Source organism: Prosopis cineraria, unplaced genomic scaffold (genome assembly GCF_029017545.1).
Source record: "Prosopis cineraria cultivar Desert tree isolate PC_DT_omini unplaced genomic scaffold, ASM2901754v1 PC4, whole genome shotgun sequence".
Lineage (NCBI taxonomy): Eukaryota > Viridiplantae > Streptophyta > Magnoliopsida > Fabales > Fabaceae > Prosopis > Prosopis cineraria.
In genome coordinates, this window is record NW_026555335.1 from 7,292,876 (window position 1) to 7,314,264 (window position 21,389).

The 21,389-nt window shown below is 31.6% G+C and overlaps 1 protein-coding gene across 1 annotated transcript; it reads right to left on the reverse strand.

Annotated features, from left to right (window-relative positions):
- Positions 1–6,387: 6,387 nt before the first annotated feature.
- On the reverse strand, positions 6,388–8,646 carry LOC129309878 (3-ketoacyl-CoA synthase 10-like). Its single transcript, XM_054951629.1, has 3 exons — positions 7,929–8,646; positions 7,257–7,841; positions 6,388–7,138 (listed from the first exon to the last, which is right to left on the reverse strand). Exons 1-3 carry the CDS (start codon positions 8,337–8,339, stop codon positions 6,593–6,595), a joined length of 1,542 nt encoding a protein of 513 aa, XP_054807604.1. The 5' UTR covers positions 8,340–8,646; the 3' UTR covers positions 6,388–6,592.
- Positions 8,647–21,389: the final 12,743 nt, after the last annotated feature.

Genomic DNA, 21,389 nt, shown 5'->3' on the forward strand with positions numbered 1-21,389 from the left:
GATTGGTGTGTGTTTCGTGGTAATTTGAGTGAGAGATTATAGAGAATGAGAGGGTGAAAGATAAAGAACAATGGAAGAGCGAGTGAGAGAACATGAGAGGATGAAGTAAATGTGAGTTTTTGATCTCAATTATGAGTGAAATGACATACATAATACGTTCCCATTCAGCTCTTAAAATAATTAAAATAAAAATGCAAGTAGATTCAAGTTACATGGAAAAAGCTTGCAATGTGGCATGTTTTTATTAGCTTATAGATGATTTCAAAGTGTCTCAACTTAATGCGATGCTTCATTCACAATTTAATTAGATGTACTCCCTTAAATAACAGCACTTGCATGCCACATATGTTCAACTCTTCCTCCTTGACATGGTTGCCCAGTTGGTACACATTTGCACATTTTACCTTTGTCACAAAATACATATAATTCAATTTAATAAAAGCTGACATCATAAAATCTAATTAAAATGCAACTTTGAATTCATATTTAGGAGGGAGAATTCTTTAAAAAATGTCTAAGTAATGGATGCGTAAAATTATACAAAATTTTCATACAAATGTAAACTCAAAATTAGGTCAAATAAACACACTTGAGAAAGTTAATAGAAAGTATTGACTTTAATTTAATTACTTTTAAACTAAAATAAATTTATAAAATCTAATTTGATTACTCTTCTTGTGCACTTGAAATATATTTTCTCAATTTTTCTCATACATTTTCTTAAAAGTTTATTTTTTGAACCAAAATACTTATAGTGCACAAAACCTAGACACTTAAGTAAAATTTCAATTCCAATGCAATATATGTATACTTTAAGCTAATAGCACATAATTAATGATCCTAATTAGCATAGAAAAGTGTGTAATAAATAAATTCTATCATTTTACACTTTTATTCTAAAAAACAAAAACATATGTCTATAGTAGTAGAAAACAGATAGCCTCGTGATATCGTGAACTCATCCTTGCATTAATAGTGGTAAGCTAGAAGGACAATTGGAACAAAATGAGGAAAATTGAAATAGGGAGTTATGAATAATTGGACAAAAAATTTTAAAATAAAAAATTATAAGTGGGTTAGCTCATAGATAAGAGGGCTAACTCATGGCGAGCTCGAGTTAAATAGTACAGGTCAAAACTGGCCTATATCTAGTAACGCTCTCGATTATGCAACCCAGCTTGCCATTATTTAGTAAAGTTGGACTCATAGGTGCAACCTATACTACTAGCTTCAATTAAAATCAAGAAAATATTATAATCTAAAAAAAAGTCTCAAAGATTATGAACATACGCATTTAACTAACATGTCAGGTTTTGATGCAAGTGGGAATTAATAAGAATTGAATTAAATTATGATAAGGTTGTAATGTATGTTGCTTTGACAAGGTTGCTTCAAATCCTAACATTTGAGCAAGAGACAATTTATGATAAAATTATTAATGTTGTTGAATTTGATAAAGGAGGTATTTTTTTCTGTATGGATATGACAATATTGGGAAAACATGTGTTTGAATCGGAGGACAGCTTTTGCTTTGTTAAGATCTAAAGGTAAAATAGTTATCAATGTAATATCTAGCAAGATAGTTTTTCTATTACTCTCAGGAGGATAGACATCTCACTCACAATTTTATATTCATCTTTCTGTGACTAAAGACACTATATGCAACATGAAACAGGGGAATAATTTGGTTGAATTATTTGTTCACACCTTATTGAATATATGTGATAAAGCTGCAAGGACACCTAAGTTTTGTTTTGAAACTCTTAACAGATGCTTAAGGATATTTTAAAGTTAAGTAACCTATTAATTGGTGGTTTTCCTTTGGAGGAGAAGTTGTTGTGTTTAGTAGGGATTTCAAGTAAATCCTTTATGTTATTCTAGGTAGGTCAAGAGAATACACTGCTTTTTGCTACCATTAACTCTTCCTACATGAGACAATTGTCAACTCTTTACACTAATAAGATACACGATACTTCTAATAATAAATAATGAATATATGTCAGTGTTTTTCATAATTTTACTAATAGGATTATCTCAATTGATAATGAGATTGCTGTTGGAGTTAATGAAGAATTTGTAGATATTAAGATCTCAATTGATTTCTTATTAGATGTTTAGATAATCTAATAAAGTTCATTATTAATCTGACGTTCCTAGGTTTCCTTAACAATATTTATAATTCTTTATATTTTAGAGATAGGGCTATATTAGCTCTTATGTTGGCTGTGGTTAAATAAGTAAAAGTGTACATTTTGTCCCAACTACCTGGAAAAGAAGTTGTGCACTTGAGCTATGATAGTGTTGTGAAAGATGATGGCGACATGAATTCACTCGATGACTTACACTCTATAAATTTTCTAAATTCTTACAAAGTTAAGCCTACTAAATAGTGAAATAAGGCTTAAAGTTGGTGCCTTAATTATTTTAATGTAGAACATTGATAAGTCTATAAGGTTGTGCAACGGTACATGTCTCATAATTACATGAACTAAAAAACAAATTATTAAGGCTCAAGAAATGTTTAGGTCAACTATAGGGGTGAAAATATGTATATTGCATGTTGTTATGTGTCCATCTAATTTCAAGTTACCATTTACTAAGAGAAGGAGACAGTTTCTTTTTATTTTTGGTAGAAAATGGGGCAAAGCCTAAACATTATTGTTCACTATTATACAAAACAAGGGACTGAAATCTCCTAAGAATCTTGATTCACTAAAGAGCTATTACATTAGGAGCCAGTTTCTTCTCATGTTGGTCTTTGCAATAATCATTGATAAGAGCCAAGGTTAGAGCCTATATCATGTTAGTTTGTACCTACCTTATGCTATTTTCACCCATAGATAGTTATACATTATTGTTTCTCATGTTCGAAGCATGGGGGATTTACAAATATTAGTTCTTGATGAAAATGGTTGCTCTACAAATATAACTTCTAATGTTATTTATAGGAAAGTCTTCAATAATTTAATCTAATTAATTATGAATTTTTGTTAATATGCTTCCTATTGTACCGATTTAATAGTATGCGTTTAGTTTTTACCATTTATTTTACTCTAATATATATATATATATATATATGCATATTTAATATTTAAAACAATAATTTCATGGCCCCATTATGTATATGATGATATGAAGGTGTTTATTGCAAGTTATTCTTTCAAGAAAGATCTTTCTACGACATTAACTTCTATTTGTAAAACTGTAGTATAAGATGCACAGATAGTTAGATACTTTACTGGTAAATAGTAAAATAAATTTTAAATTTTACCCATTTTTATGCTCCTCCCTATCTTTCTCTCTCTTCCTCTTTTTCCCTCCTTGCTTTGCAATCACATTACTTCTAGTATTGATTTTTGGGATGAACAGAGACAAGAAAGAATTGATATGATAGAAGAAAAACAAACATATAGTAATTTTGCAAGAAGTGGAAATTACCTAACTAGTACATCTCAAAGGCCCTGTTTGGCATAAGGTATTGCATTTTAAAGGATTGAGAATGGAATTAGGATTAGAAGTGAGATTAGGAGTGACATTGACTTTTAAAAATCATGTTTGGTATGACATGAGATTAAAAAAAATGAGATTGGGATTAAAAATTGTAAAAAAGACTTAAATACCTTCATCTTTTTCTTTCCACCTTTCCATCTTCATTGTGCTTCACTTGTCTGAAGAAAACCCAAAAAACAACCATAAATTTAAGAAGCATAAATTAAAGATCTAGGAGTTAGAGAATCAATCGGTAATACGGCAAGAATGAAGGCGATGGCAACAAATCCAAGCCCACGATGATGTTGGTGACGACTGACGATGAAGAACCCAAAGGTCGTGAGCAACTGACGAGGTGACGACTGACAAGGTTGCGAGCAGTAACGATAACAGTGTTGGGGCAGTAGTTCAACCAAGGCAACAATTGATGAGGTCGCGAGCAATAACGGCACTGACCAAGGCAACAATTGATGAGGTCGCGAGCAATAACGGCAATAATGTTGGGGCAATAGTCCAACCATGGCAACGACTGATGAGGTCATGAGCGACAACAGCAACAATGTTGGGCAGTGGTTCGACCATAGTGACGACTGATGAGGTCGTGAGCGAAAACAAAAATAATATTGGGGCAGTAGTCCGACCATGGCGATGACTAACAAGGTCGCAAGCGGAAACAACAATAGTATTAGGGCAATAGTCTGAACACAGCGATAATTGACGAGGTCGCGAGTAGAAACAGTAATAGTGTTGGGGCAGTAGTTTGACCACGATGATGATTGATGAGGTCGAGAGCGGAAATGGCAACAGTGTTGGTGTAGGAGTCCAACCACAGCAACGATAAAGAACCCAAAAACTCAGATCTAGAAGCGAACAATGGAGATGATGAAGAATTGAAACTCAAATCTAGAAGAAAGGATGGTGAACACCTGAATTAGAATTGAACGCAACCACGACACAATACCTTCAACCACAACAACGATGGGATCTCTTTAGATTATTGTCAGATTGTTGACTCTGAACGAGGGCAATTTGGTCTAAAAAATCAATCCCAGTATTGTTTTTGTAGTATCAGGGGGTAGGTGGCTTTGTGTAATCCCACATAACATGGGGACTGGGTTTGGCATTGGCTTCACTAATGATGCACATCAAACATAATAAGTTGGGTTTATTTAATCCTAATCACAATCCTACCTTTCTAATGCTTTCTACCAAACAAGGCCAACAGGTTTTGACCGGCTTGGCTCTTTGGTACAATCTATATTTAAAGTGCTTGTTTTTAATTAAAACAAAACTCGTGCATTATTTATAAATTATTTATTCTATAATATTATATTATTAATATATTAAAATTTACTTATATTGACTTAATTAGATAAAAATATATTAAGCATCTAAAACTATGTATTTAAGTTTTTCTATTGATATTTTTACCAGCCTTCTAATTTTAATAACATTTTTTTGGCCAAATAAATTAATTCTAACATTGATACATTGCTTTTAACATTATTTTTTTAGCTATATATACAAAGTTCAAACCCTTAATTTGATTTGTAAAAAAGAGAGGGAAGCTTATATATTTAGTCAATTAATTTTATATATTTAAGGTGTCCCTTCTCATGATAATTTTTCAGTTATTTTTAGATAAACTTTTATTTCCCCTCATTATCAAAGTAATTGATAACCATTGTCATTTCATACATCAATTTCATGAAGTTAAAGTTAATTAAAACTCTCTCAAGTCTACTTACAAAGATTAATTCGATTAGTAACAATTTGATTCACAATATATAAGGCTGTAAGATTAAATTTCATTAGTAATATAAAAACCTTATTGGTAAGTGATTTGTAAGTATATTTATAAGTGCTCTTTGAGCATGAAGACATATCCTGGCTTTAGTAAGCTCTACGAGGACCTAACTCACCTAAGCTTTTTTGTATAATTAAACAAATACAACCCTCTCAAGTTTTTATCAGGATAAATGAGCAAATTACCCTTTGAATTTTAAATCAAGTAATTACATAGACCTTAGACTTATTTTTTATGCAAATTGTTTCCTCAACTTTTGAAAATGATGCAATCTTGCCCTTGTCATTAATAAAAATTAACTTTAACTATTAATTAATTAAAAAATAATAGAAGTGACCTAAAAAATTATAGAAATGAACCAAAAAATTAAAATAAATGATCCAAAAACTTACAAAAAGTACCAAAAAAATTTAGGTCATTTTCTGTAATTTTTGAGATCCTTTTCTACCATTTTCTAGTTAACTAACATTTAAAGTTAACTTTTTTTAATGGCAAGGAGCCATGTTTCATTGTTTTCAAAAATTAAGAAAATAATTTGTACATTAAATGAATTTGTAATCTATGGTGCTATTGAATCTAAAGTTCATAAAGTAATTTATTTATTTATCCTTTTTTATTATAAGGTGTCTCCTATAAGATTTTTTTTTAGTAAGTCACATAAAGGATTATTAATTAACATGTTTAATCTTACCCCCATTACAAAATACTAAAAAAATTAATTTTAATTTAGTGTCCGTGTATGGCTGCCTAAATGCTGTGTGGTTCCTGTCTTTTCTTTCAAACTTTTGCTTTGCATGGGAGAGAATGCAACATTTTCCAAAAAAAAAAAATCTTTTTATTTTTCTAAATTCATATTTTTTTAATAAGGAAAAGGTTAGAAAGTCTTTTATTTTAAATTTTTAAAATATATCTAATGAGTTAATCACTCTTCCCTAATTTTGACGAGATGTGGCATTTAAAGTGACTTATAAGGGTTAGAGGAAATATTTTATAACACATGTAGATTCTATCTGGTTTTGAGTGGTGAGTCGTGAAAAGTTTAATCTTAAACTAATTATTATAATAAAATTAAAGCCCTTAACAGCTTAATCTTAGGGTTCAACAAAATTAAATTAAACATCTAATAACAACATTGAAGTAATGACTATAGAAACTAGATCAATATTAAAAAAAAAAAAAAAGGCACACACATGATCCTAGAATTAAAAATAAGACATACAAGCTATAATTAGTCAACCTTAGCTTCCTTTGTGGCACCAACACACACACACACATATTATTCGTCCCCAAAGAGCACTAACCATCAATCCAAGGACCTTTCTTGGGCTTCCCCGAAGTCCTTAGAGCCTTCCAAACAACACTATTGCACTTAAAACCAGACCCATACGCAATCTGGCAAACCCTATCACCTTTCTTGACCTTCAAGTTAGCTTCAAGATGAGCCAACTCATACCAGATGCTGCTGCTAGAAGTGTTCCCAAACCTCTCCAAAGTCTTCCTCGACGCCTCCATGTAATCCTCCGTGAGGCCCAGGTTGTTCTGGATCTCATCCAGAACCTTCTTGCTCGTTGCCGACAGACACAGGTGCTCGAAGGCCAGCTTGTAGTCCGGAATATATGGCTTCGTCTTCTTCCTCTTGGACATGAGATTCGTGAAGAAGTTAACCTGCTCGGACACGGGAAGAACCAGAGGACCTAGAGTCGTCATGTTGGCTTTCAATGCATGACCTCCTACTTCAATGGCGTCTTTGCTTACTGAAAGCCCTCTCCTTCCTGTACTGTCTTCCCTCATTCGTATGCTCTTGAAGCTCTTGTTCTCCATGCCCTTGTGAGTTCGAACCAGCTGCCCCACACACGCACAGACACACAGACACACAGACACACACACACACACACAGTGCATTAAACATCTGTCACAAGCTGTTAATAATTCAGATCCATCAAACCCCACACACACACACCTGTTTGAGTTCATACTTGGCACGCCATCGATCTAGGAGAAAATTAGAGAGCATAATAGCAGAAGCTCCCATTCTAAAGAAGCAATTGGGAAGAAGCATGTCGATATCGTTACCTCCATACCAAGCGTAGTTCACAGACTCGGTGCTGACAACTAGGGCATAAGATCCAGGGTAAGCGTGTAGAAGGTCTCTTGCTAGATCGACGGCGATGATTCCGGCGGAGCAACCCATACCACCTAGGTTGAAGCTGTGGATGTCGTGGCGGAGCTTGAAGTGGTTGATGATCATGGAGGAAAGTGAGGGGGTCGTGTTGAGAATTCCACAGTTGACGACCAAGATTCTGATGTTGCTGGGCTTCACCTTCGTGGATTCCAGAAGATCCTTGACTGCTCCGAACATGACCATGGACACTTCTTGTCGAGCTTCGTTGAGAGAGGTTCCGTAGCCAGGACGGAACACTGACCTTGGCATGTAAGTCTCGTCGCCGATTCCAGATTTCTCTAAGGCTCTTTCCTGAAACTCTATGGCCGCGTCGTTGAAATTCCCAGACTTTCTAGCAAGCTCTATGAACTCAACCTTCGATATCTGCATTAATAATATATTCGTTACACAACGAGTGGCTTTGAAGAATACTGCAAGAGCTTTATTAAGAACACATGCATGTGTACATACCTTGAATTCATTGGGAGGGCAAAAGCAAGCAAAATCAAGCAGGTAGGTAAAACGGGAAGTGGAATTAGAATAAAAATAAATGAGGCAAAAGAGTGGTAAAACAAAGAGGACATGATAATGAGTAGTGAAATCCCACAAGGCATTATTGTTCCAAGTGAAGAACTGGTTCGTGCCCAAGCGAGAAGCTACTGAGAGAGAAAGAAGGGGAACGAGGAAGAAGAAATAAGATCGGTGGCCTATGAGATAGCCGTAGCCAAGCCTGACATACTTGATGTTCACAGAACTGAGAAAATCTGGAAGCCTTGGTCTCACTCTAACCGAGAAGGAAACAGAACCAGCATCAGGACCAGTGTTGTCAAGCCCTTTCTTCACAATCTCTGTGCTAAACTGCTCACTTTCTCTAGATGACATGCTTAATTAATTTCTTCGATTTTCCTAGCCAGCACACTCTCTGCTCTATATATATACACAAACACATATAAAGAAGAAATTAAAATATTACGTGCAGTTTGTATATCTTCTTCAATTAAAATAGATCAAGTACATATTTTTGAAGAAAGAGAGGAGGCCTAGAGTGCGTGAATGCTAATGAACAGCAGGTTTGAAGCACCATTGAAATTGCATGCAAACAAATCTATTTATATTTCTATGAGCTGATTCAAATCGGAGACGTAAGTAAGTGTTTACGCATTGTTAAATCTTCAAATGATGAATGACACATGTCGGAAAGTACCAATTCTATCAAATTACAATATTAAACTGGATTGGGCCTCGACTTGTTGTCCAAAAATACTGAAGAAGCTGGGCCTCCAAGTTAAGATATCAATGTTTAAGAAGACAAAAACTTCTCTCACTCGATGAGCTCTGAGATAATAACCATGAGTTAAAACATAAATCAGTTCAGTAATAATCATGTTGTTCATCTAGCTGGCTCACAATTAGGTCGGTACGTTTGGATAATAATAATAATAATATATATATATATATAGAAATAAAAATCAACGCCTTACTAAGAACATAACTGAATGATTGAATGAATGACAGCGACCTGATCAGTTGTCTTTATGTACAGTAAAATTATCCTAGCCATTGTGGCTCATTTTATCCAGCATATATATAATGAAGCGTTATATATATATACATATATATATATATATTAGGTTCTAGGAAAATGAGACACACGCTCCTCTTTCTCTATCTTATAATCTATCAATACTTTAGGTGAAGTGCGAACTATAAAGTAATTTAATGGAAAAGCATGTCTCTAGGTTCATTGGCTCAAACGTGCGTAAGGCTGCTTTTTCTTTCTTTCTTTTTTCTTTTTTCTTTTTGCCCAAGTGCATAGGGCTGCTTTGAAACATAAAAAGATAAAACCGAACACAGCTTATAAACAAGATGAAACGCCAGATAAGGCCGAAAACTGTTCTTTTGTCAGCTTCTTTGCCAATGCCATAACCTTTTTTATATGGAGTGGTGAAGGATCGATGCGTTTTTTAATTCAACTAACATATTTAATTTCCTTGGGATGTAATATTTTAACTTCAAGGGCTTGCTTTGTTGACAAGCACTCTTAAAGCAAAGTGCACATGTTCTAAAGGCTTCATATAATTAATAGGCCTTTTCATATACCAAATGGTGTGAAAACTGCGCCTGCGGAGATGGGACTTAATTAGCTAGGGTATGTAAACTATTTTTCATTTTTTAAAATAAAAAAATTTGAAAAAACTTGTCTGCATGAGTTTGTATCAAAATGCCTTCAAAATTATTTTATATATTTTATTTTTAAAAACAAGAAAATAGAAACATTAGAGTTGTTTCTTTTTTTTAATTTAAAAAACATGCTGCATTTAACTAACACTAGAAATTACTTCCATCCATCATCACCACCACTAGTTACCACAAATGGTTACCATTATCGGCTGTCACTATTGGCCATTGGCCATTATCGGCTGTTGTCCACTTATCACTACCATTGATTTCTGCATCAGCTGGTTAATCACCTTTAATTTAGATGCTGTTTGTTAACCACCACTCATCACCAATTAGCATAGACCATCATCAAACACTGTTGAATACCACCATCTGTCAATAATAATTAACAGCTGGTAAGCAGTGGTTTTAAACTAATATAATCAAAGAATTTTTTTGTTTTATTTAAAAAATAACTTTTAAAATTGGATTTATAAAATAGTTTGATGTGAATTGTCTTTTAGAGTTTAAAAATAAACCCTCAGACAGATTTGCTATCTTGCAAAAGATAGCATTAATTTGCATACAAAACAAATTATGAACCACATAAGCTTCATTCATAAAAATATTATATTCAACGCATGATGAAGATCAACTTTTAGCAAACACGATTTGTAACATGTTAAAATTATACATACTAATGCTACCCATGCAAAATACATACACACACACACACTAAATTAGTGAGATTATATTCCATATATTACGTGTATGAAAAAGCAAGTTGTCTTGCTCTTAATTTGCAATTCGCTGTAGAATTTTTATAGATATGTTAATTAATATTGTGTCAATGTTTTTTTTTTAAAAAAAAAACTCTGAGGGAAGAAGCCTTCAGATGAATAGTCTTTGGTCATCAATAAGTAATCAGAAACAAAGAAACAAGGTGGGAAGGTTTGTCGACTTTGTAAATATAATCTAATAATATAAGAGAGAAGTGATGGCAATAATCAAGTTTTTGATTCGACTTAAGGAATAATGCTGTTGGGCTTTAACCAAACCTCATGTTTTCCACAAAAAAAGAGTCTATCATTATATATATATATATATATATATATGGTCTCGCATGTAATGCTTAATTGTTGGCCTTCTACTTTTGGAGGGGTTTGCTTGTTGAGTTCAAACTCTACAAGTCCAAATTCTGAGCAAGGTTCTTAATGTTCCTCATTTCTTTTTCTTTCTTTAATTCCATTATAACCTCAATGAATTTCTATTTTTTGGGTTTATTTTTTTCCCTTCACTTTGAAAGAATTCTTGAGGCGTGAATTATATAACAACAATATGTTTTAACATTAAGCAATCATACATTTATTAATATATACACTCCCTTCAATTCTTAATAAAAGGTAATGTTAGATTTCTTTTATTAAATATACTTAAGAATAGTATACTTTATCAAAATAACTTAAGCCATTTGGTTAAATATTTTCTAAGCTTATATATTTTATGATATATATTTTAATCTTTAGATGTGAGACTTCTTTCATATTTTAATATTTCCTCTCTTTTTTCATTTTTGTTCTTCTTCTTTTCTAGGTTTATACTTTTTTAAGTCTCAGAGGTCTCAGGTTTATTCAATTTATTCTTATTCTTCTCCTTTTGTCTTTCTTTTTTTTAATCTCTTGTTTTTTTTCATATTTCATTCTTTCATTTTTTTTTCTCTTTTTTTTGTCCCCTAACTGAATAGCTCTTGATATCATGTTAGATTTTTTTTATATTAAGTATGTTCAAAAATAATATGCTCTCTCAAAATAGTTTAAGCCATCTGGTTAAATACTTTTAAGTTTATATATTTATGATCTATCTTCATATGAGATTTCTTTTGTGTTCTCGTAGGTAATAGTAACCAACTTTGCTCTTAGTAAAAAGATAATAGTTTTTTTTGTTAATTAGAAATAGTAGTTATTTCCTTCAAATTATTAAAAAAAATGTAACTTTCCAATTTTATTCTTCTTTACAATTAATAACCATAATAAATTGTTGTATAATAACTAACAAAAAAATAAATAAACAAGGAGTAAAACTGGAAAAATATTAATTATTCTAACTTTATCTTTTATTAAGGGAAAAATGTTTTCAAACTTTATCTTATATATTAAATACCGGAGAGAGTAATTAACACAGAAGTAAAATTATGCATATTTACTTCTTCTCTTTATTTATGAGTATGATACGTTGTACAATTATTTCTGTGATTTAAAAAACTGATCAATCCAAGTTTTAACTCCACATCTGCGTTGCAACCGGTGATCTAATTAAGTTCTTAATTAATTTAGTCACGTCCTTACCCTCAATATTAGCTTAACCTGTTGGTTAAGGTAAAATGATTTCATCTATATATACTAAATTAATTAATAATTAATATTAATCAGACAAATCTTCTCTATCATGTGTGTATAAAGAATAAATATATTTTATATTTAAAAGAATACCTTCTCATTAGTCACCTCTTGAAATGATACACAGACTTGTTAGCTGAGAGCTAATCGCATGTAATAAAATGACTATTACAACTAGGGTCCGTTTAAACAAACAGATTGAGATTAGTCTTCCAAAAGAGTAAAAATAAGTTAGATCAAGTAAGGCTTTGGCTAAATAGATTTGACCCTGATCTAAAACTTATATAAAACTTTTTTTACGGCTTAGATCCAAACTTATCTAAAGTTTAGCTTGGCTTAAAAGCCTATTAAAAGTAAGCTTTTAAAATAGATTTAGATATTAGTTTTAAATATTTTAAATATATTTTGAAACTGTTAAAATTTGTATTTATATAACATGATTTATTAATTCCAACGTATAATAATTAAGATGACTTACCAACGTAACTACAATACAATAATAAAATAACAATATTAAAATTAATATATAAGTTCAATCTAATTGAAATAATAAAAAACCGATACATACATATATATATATATATATATATATAATATTGCACAATAATTTGTGTGTAAAGCCTGAGACGCCTAGGTCTATTTAAAATATAGGCTAGGCTATGTTTGAAGTAGACAACACTGTTAAGGACTGACTTATTTTTATCCTTAATTTTAAATCATTTTATTGGCATATAAAATATATGGACAACTAGACAATCGAGATTTAATATATTAATTTATGTAAAGTATGCTTCTAGAATGTCACACCAAGTTCATGTTAAATTTCTGCTAATTAATTTAATTGGGTGCTCATTATGAAAACATGTACGCCAGCAAGGCATACTTACATGAATTAAATATTGGAGGCACTATATGCAATCAAATGTGACTCACGCTTAATTATTTGGATTTTCAGTTCAAATTCTAAAACAATAATGAATAATAAGGTTGAATGGAAGAACATATTAAATCAAAGACACGTGCAGCAAGAAGGAAAAAAAATAAAAATCCTTTCATAAATAGATTAAAAGGTTATCTTTTTATAAAAAAATACATACATATCATAGCAATCTAGAGTGCCTACATAGGAAGCATTTGCATTCGGCGCTCGTCACCACATGCTCACAGCCATTTAGTTGATCTTGGCCTTCCATTTTATCTCAAAATGATTTCTGTAGTTCATTTTAAATAATTTTTTTTATTTTTAATATTGTATTTATTAAAATTAAAATTTATGTAAATTATTAAAAATTTAATATTAAATCTATACTGTTCAAAATGCATCTAGATAGTCATTTTATAAAAATTATGAAAAATTTATTATTGAATTAAATCACCTAAATTATAATATAATTAATTTATCAAATTAAAAAAAATTAATATTAAATTAGTTAGTCCAAACAAAATATGCACCAACCAAATTGATAATGAACAGGTTTTTGTTAAAAATATTAAATTTAATAAAAAATTCTAAATTTGAATGGTCCATATCTCATCATGAGAGACAAGTAATTTGGTGCTTATATGCTGATGAGCAGCGAAAACAGTCTAAATTTAATATTAATTTTTTATTTTTTTATTTTTTAAATTCAATGTTAAAAATACTTAAAATCTATTTAAAATTAACAATAAAGATCATTTTGAGATAAAATAAAAAGCCCAAATTGACCGTATGGTTGATGTGCACACAGTGCTCATCATCAAATGCACATTATAGCAAAAAATATTTTTTTACAGTGGTTAAAAAATACTTTTTATATCAGTTCACATAGGGATATTGTTCTAGTTAGGATCTTTTTACATCGATTTTACAACAAATGTATCTAAAATTGATGTGAAAACTCATTTATTTTTTTAAAAATAAATTAATAACTCACTTTTTACATTGGTTGTAATCATAAACAATGTAGACATTTGATTTTTTACATCAACTGTAACCATAATTGATATTTTTTTATATCAATTGTAATCATAATTGATGTAAAAAGTGAGTTTTCTATATCAGTTATTGTTGCAATTGATGTAGAAAATTTTTACATCAGTTATGGTTATAACCTATATAAAAAGTGATTTTTTATATGTGTATAATATATATTTCTATACACTACTTTATCTCTATACATAAAAATGACTAACCAGACAGCACAATTTATATAAAATTTTATCTTGACAACACAATTCATTTTAATTATTTAAAACTATCTACTATCCAATGTAATTCATTTACAATTTGCAGCAATTAAAATTGTCACAATCAACTAACTATAAGATGTTACAAAACTTGTCTAAAGCCAACAAACTTATTAAAATTGTCTAGAACTATCCAAACATACAAACTCTCCATAAAGGCCACACAAGTTAGTCTTTATTATTTGTCTATAACTCTGTATAAGAACATATCATAATCAATTGATAAGAAATGATTGAATAAATTTATAAAGTGTTAGACTCACTTACTTGGCCCAATTCACATAGGATCCTTGAACTTACATGCATGCTTTCATGAACAATTAATATATTCTTATCACCCTATATATGAGTAAGATCTCATTAAGTTAGTGACTAATATATTCGTAAAAAAATTAAACTAAATAGTTTTAAACTAATATAAAATAGTGGATTTCAAGAAAACTTCACTAAGCTGGTGATTTCAAGAACAACAAGTTTGTCACTGCATATATTCATGAGCACCAAACCATACATGTAATTGATTTGAAGATGATGAAGTTTTCAAGTCTTGAAAATGAAAGAAAAACAAAAATAAAACCAAAGAGTATATATAAAAAATATATTGTTAAATTCGTATAAAAATTTGAAAGTAATATATATTGAAATCATAATTATGATTTTTTGTTAGCCAACACTGTTAAATCCATCTAAACTCTTAAATTTAATCATCATAATCATTATTATACTTACATACCACTTATTTAACCTTTGCAACCTCAAATCATCATAAAAATTCATTCACTTAATCTAGGATTTCGGATTTAAGCTCCCATTACCAAAGCAATCTAAATAATACCTATTTAACATATAAAATCATCATAAAATTCAGATCCAATAGTTGGATATCCCAAAAAACAAAAACCCTAACCATAAACTCTATGAAAATTAGCTCAAAGAAGAGATTAGAGAGTAGAAATAAAATTAAACAAGTTTATCTTACTAATTTGAGTCTCAAAAAGTGCTTGAAATCAATGCTTTCACCAAGATCATGAGCAACTAGTTGAAGAGAGCAATACTACTACGTCTCAAAATGGAGAAGACAAAGAAAAAGGAAGAGAGTTTTTGAAGAAATGGATGATATAGGGTTTCGAGAAGAGGATGATAATAGGCGAGGAGGATCAATACCATTGAAGATCTGTGATTTTAGGCAAGGAAAATGGTGAAGATTGAGCAAAAAATTGCATCTATGAGTGAGAAATTATAAAAAATAATGTTTATGCAAAAGGACGAAGATGATGCAGAAACTTAAAAAACTTTTAAGGAATTAATGTAAAAAGTACTTTTTACATCGATGATAATTATAACCGATGTAGAAAGTAATTAATTTTTTAATTTTTAAAAAATTTTAATCATGTTTTACATTGGTTGACTAGGAAACTAATGTAAAAAATCCTTTCTAAATGGGTTCCTTAACGAACTAATATAGAAAGTCCAACAAACAAGTTGATAATTATAAGCTTGCTATTGCCTTGACTTTCTATATCATTTATCTATCAACTGATACCCCTGTAAAAAGCCAAATATGTATTCATGGCAAATGCTGTATGAGAAAGCGATTTAGTAAGTGATTCTTTTTTTTCTCCCCCTCCTGAAAAAGAGAACAAAAGAAGAGACCTGTGAAAGGCCTTCTGGGTGATAATGCCCATTAACAATGGCGCCCTGTGAAAGTGCTTCTATCTAGAAACATAAAAGAGCTGTAAGTTCCATCTATGCATTTTAATTATAGCATTTTAATTATAAGTATTATGAAAAAGACGCTCTCTTGTGAGTCTTTTTTATAATAGTGAAAATTCCAATCCTCTTCAATCACACACAGTTTATTTATTTAAGAAAAAAGATAGATGAGACTAATCATAGTGTAGCTATTTCTTCATAGTTGTAGTTGGAAAAATCTAAATTAAATAAGCCAAAAACAGAGAAAAAAAGGTGGGTAATGATGGCACAAAATGGAGGAATAGATGAGCATAAAGAAAGCAAGGGAAGCCAAGAGAAGAAATGAAAATACTCATTAGTGGAAAAACTGGAAAAGTTCCAAAAAGACGAGTCGTTTTACATGGTGGACTTAATTGGTTTTAAAGAGACATCATAGAGCCAGGTACCATTGAATCTGGACAAAGGAAAAGCAATTTAGCTTTTTCTTAAAATCTGAGTTTCATTTCTCACCATGAAATATTTTAAACCTGATATTATGACACATCGCTTTCTCATATCACTTGCTTTAATTTGTTGCAAAATATAATATATATATATATATATATATAACCAATAATTCGTGTTCATCTTTGTCATCTTCATGACCCTAATCTTTTGTTGTCAAATTTCGATAGGGTCGAAACCCCATTATCTTTTCGTGTTTCTCAAACCTTGTTATCAAATTAAAAGCCACATTGCTAAAGTGGTATGAAGACGTAGTGAAATTAACCAGAAGACTCACGAGAGAATAAGATAGTGAATGGACAACTCAGTGCTTGATGAAAGGGAAGGGAAAAGCTAATGAAAAGTCGTGAACTACAGCTGTATCTTAATTTGCTAATTATATGTAATGTTTACTATAATTAATTTAACAATATACACAATCTGCAATTGGATTTTTTTTTTTTCCTCCCAAAATATTCCCATAGCTAGCAACCATGAGAATAATCTCTAGAAAAATTTAAAATCATTTAAGGGACTGCCTTCTCCCAAACAATAATCTCCATACACACCTTCAGAATCGTCTGTAATTAGATCCTTATATCATCATGTCTATTTTTTTCTCTATTTGTATGGGCTGTGTACAGGATTTTTTTTTTTGGGTGCTTCAGAGACGTAAAACTCCTAAGTGAGACGGAAATTGGGTTTTTACCCACATTTTCACCCTTTTGTCTCTATCGAAATACTCATTATTTGATAGATATTAATTAGAATCAAGATGTTAAACTGCCACTGTGAATTTACTTACACTTTCTAATTAAGGATATAATAATCCACGTAAACAGCAGTGTGCATGTAAAATGTTTTTTCGGCCAAACATGTCAATTGTTACAATTGAATTAACACTTTTTTTTTAGCAAAACAATTGAATTAACACTTAAAGAGGGAAAAAAATTATATGATGAGAACTATCAAAAATAATATTTCTACAACAACACACTCTCTCTCACACAAGCATTAGAAACCACGCCCGAAACTGGCTTCCCTTCGTCCCTTCAACAAAGGCACCGGATCGGATCGATCATATTTCTAATTTGTGATATTGTGGGAATGTTGTGCTTGCTGTATGATGGATTCATACGGACAATGAGATGTTGGAATAAAATGGAAACACATTTAAATAATAAAAATGCATAGCCATTATTATAAATAATCCTAAATAAAATGAGTTATTTGAAAAAAAATTAAAGCTTAAAGAGTGTAATTGCCATGAAATTGATGTGTAGGGATCATAGTGACATACATATTTATAATTTGTTCAGACGCTGAATTAAATGCAAATGTCACAAATTAAGTCTGTGGCTTCTGGATTGGGTGCGTGGTGACAGATTAGTAGTTCTTTGACCCACTTCATAAAAATCACAGGAAAGTTTTTTATGTTTACAACCGGGTCACAATGCCTGGCCAACTCAATAATCCATGAAATCTTGTGATATTTCTTGTCACGAATTCAACACTATTCATGTTTAATTTGATGCATTTCCTACATGAGAGCATAAATCATTATGATATAAACTACTCAACAATCGTATCTCGCTGTTCCGATTCTTTCATCTTTTGGCCCAACCTACAAGTATATCAGGAACAGAGTGCGTACACGTACTCGTAGTCTCTGTCTACGTGGATCCACCCACAAAATTCGCACTTTCAACACTTGGAAGTCGCAGGTACATAAAGGAGATAAAGATTTTATGAGTTTATACGAGTCAATATTAAGCTAGATTTGGTTAATAGAACCGTATCCAACTATCCAGTTAAAGACCAACCACTCAAACTCCAATCCTGATCCCCATTGTCAATGTGTCCTCTAATCAAAAGTCTCCAACCCAAAAGTGGGGTTTCATCATTTTCACTAAAAGGGTTTTGAAGTTGACGCAATATATTTATGGTGACCTAACCCCCCCAAGTCCAAAACCCTAACAGGTCACATCCACGTGTCAAGAACTGACCTTGCCCCGTCATCATCAGACCTGACCCCACTAGAAGCAAATCAAGCGATTCACATGCTTTTAATTAATCTAGATCCTTCAGATTTAGATGGTGAAAAATGGTTTGTACTGTTGTTTCTTGGAAACTCGGTGGCTATTGGATAATAACGTTTGGGTTCGCATAGGAAATAATGCAATAAAATGTACCAGTGTATGCATCGATTGGAAAGTGAAAACCAATGAAAAAGGTTACGTGTGTTTACTGAAGATGGAAATATAATTAATGAAATGACTAAATGAGGGGGACACAGAGTCACGCTTAGGCTTTATTAATATTAAGATATTGCTTTTTTGTTTTTAACATTATAATATTAAGAGCTTAAAGCTTAGCTATCTAGGCGTGCGTCCATGGGACAAGACAGTGATGGTGTTCGTCTTTTTCTGAAATGCTTAGCTTTGGCGGCGTTTTCTTCTCCTTCTTCCACCTCATTGCTGTCTTCAATTAATCAATTATCAGTTTTACCATTATTAAAGCCATGTTTGGAATCTGTTCCTTTGTTTACAAGTGTATATGGGAAAAGCACTTTTGAGCTCTTGTGTAATATAATAGCACCCTCTCTTTTAAATTACTTTACATCAGATTTATACACTTGCTTGGTGCTTCGCGCGAGTTTCTCAGAAGATACATATTAGAAAAATCTATATATTAATTTATCATTATTGCTGTCACTTTTATATGTGATCGTGTCTTGTCGTGGATGGTGGAATAATATTAGATATTCTCCATATCGCTCTTTGAGAAGAGAAATGAAAAGTTCACTAATTTTCCGGAGAATGTAGAAACTGAAAACTGTTCACACTGCTTTTTATGGTTAATTAAATATGTTTACTTCATTAAGCTAGCTATTTTTTTTGAAAAAAAAAACAAGAAGAAGAAGGAAACATAAAAAAAGTACATAGGGATGACTAGATAGCAATTTTGAGGCATATTTAAAGGCATATCAGACCATATGGACGAAAGCAGTTAGATGAGTGTCTTTTATCCTTAAAAAAGGCGTAGCGTGCTTCCTCGAGTGGTAATTGTTTTATGGGAGAATCTAGAAACACTTAGCTAGCTTTGTTTATACATTCCAGGATAGTCGACAAGCCAACACACAGGAAAAGAAGCTACTCTTCAATTTCGAAAAAATGTTGCTCCGCAAGTCAGAGTTTGCATGCTAATATATTAATTAACATGGGAAGTGTACTCTAATCAAAAGCGTTTTGGTTTTAATATCTATATATAATTTATTTGCTTGTCCAAACATCATTTATTTTACTGCCATGGACTTAACACGAACGGTTACATAATGTGTTAACGTGCTTGGTTAACATAATGTTATGATTTTTGGAAGTAGTAGTTTGGTCTTGTTGTATGTGTGTCAAAAGTATGTGTGTATCAAAGTCCCACATTAACTAAAAGAAGGAATCTTCTAGTGTATATATACTAAGAAATGAAGTAGGCTAGTGAGGTATCCTATTTTATTGTTGTATGTGTGTCAAAAGTGTGTGTGTCAAAGTCCCACATTGACTAAAAGAAAGAATCTCTTAGTGTATATATACTAAGGAATGAAGTGAATTAGTAAAATGGGCTTAGAAGAGAAGTGCCCTTGCATACATGAGACAAGCTAATTCAGGACAATCGTAGTTGAAAATCAGCCAATTGCCCCCTTGTGTGCGAGTTCAAGAGGCAATGGATTCTTTTTACTGGGTTATTTTTACAAAAATAATTAAATAAGTGATTATTTTTAGCTTACCCAAAAACCTTTGATTTTAAACTTGAAGCCTTGGCAGTTTTTCAGTATTAAACCTCTTCTGAAAATCGATTTTGTGAGTTAATGTTTTATCTGCCAATGTCTCTAAATAAATCGATTTTGTGAAGTTTATATTTTAAACATTTTGTCTGCCGACGTTTCCAGACAAAGGCTTAACTGAAATTTACGTCTGCGTAACGCCTAGACAAGTGCTTAAATGTAATTTATGAGAGTGTAACCGAAGCTTTAATCCGATGATTATGAGCCAACGTCCATGTCTCCTTCCTCGAGCTACATATAGCCATAGGTGCGGACAGAATAGGGTACCAGCCTCTTGAGTTTTCGAGGCAATTCTCTCCTCCCTCTGCCTTCTGTTCGTCTGTGCTTACTTTTAGTCTTTGTTGTTCTGTTCCCTTACTCCACCGCTGGAAGTGCTTGTTTAATCTTAAGAAACTATCGGTCCGTCATCTTGGTGTGCCGGAATAGTTCTTAAGGACAGTGTCCTTTCGGGTACGACTTAAGTAATTTGAAGTTCGCTGTTCACGTCTGCCGCCGGTGCCACCAACAGGTCTATGTCAGCAAAATAAACACCATTTAGGCCTGATTGTGATCCTTGTGACTATTTTTTCAGGATCAAATGGAAGGGATGAGAAATAATAAAAATAAATTATATGCACTAAAAACAAAACATGATTAAAGTATAGGGATATGATGTGGCTTATTTTCCCATTGAATTATATATATATATATATATATTGCAACCAGTACTCTTTGGGTTTGCCATAATTTGGGGAAAGATTGGGGGAAAAATAAAGGATATCAAACACCAACATAAATGTATACCTGGTTCAAGGTGTTAATTACATTATACAGGTTGGTATATGCCAATTAATTTTAAGATGGAATGCGAGAGGGACTGAACAAAATTATGTGAGAAAGCGTTGAGGCACGAATTACTATTTTAATTAGTCTTCACCTAACAATGGGAGTTAATTTTCAGTTTACTTTTTTATATGTTTAAACCACCAGTTGAGAAGTAATATGAAAGGATTTTTTTTTTTTTTATGGAATGAAAGGAATTATTATATATGCCATATCATAATCGTCATAATTAACTTGAAGTTCAATGAATTAGCAATCCTATCTCAACACGAACAAGAATAACTTTCTTGGCGACTCCTCACAGTCTTGGAC

Excerpts from the sequence above, each read along its gene's own strand:
- LOC129309878 (XM_054951629.1), bottom strand. The coding sequence starts at position 8,339 with ATGTCATCTAGAGAAAGTGAGCAGTTTAGCACAGAGATTGTGAAGAAA. Across the intron at positions 7,842-7,928 it reads GCCCTCCCAATGAATTCAAG|ATATCGAAGGTTGAGTTCAT; the intron begins GTATGTACACAT and ends TTATTAATGCAG. Across the intron at positions 7,139-7,256 it reads CCAAGTATGAACTCAAACAG|CTGGTTCGAACTCACAAGGG; the intron begins GTGTGTGTGTGT and ends TGTGTGGGGCAG.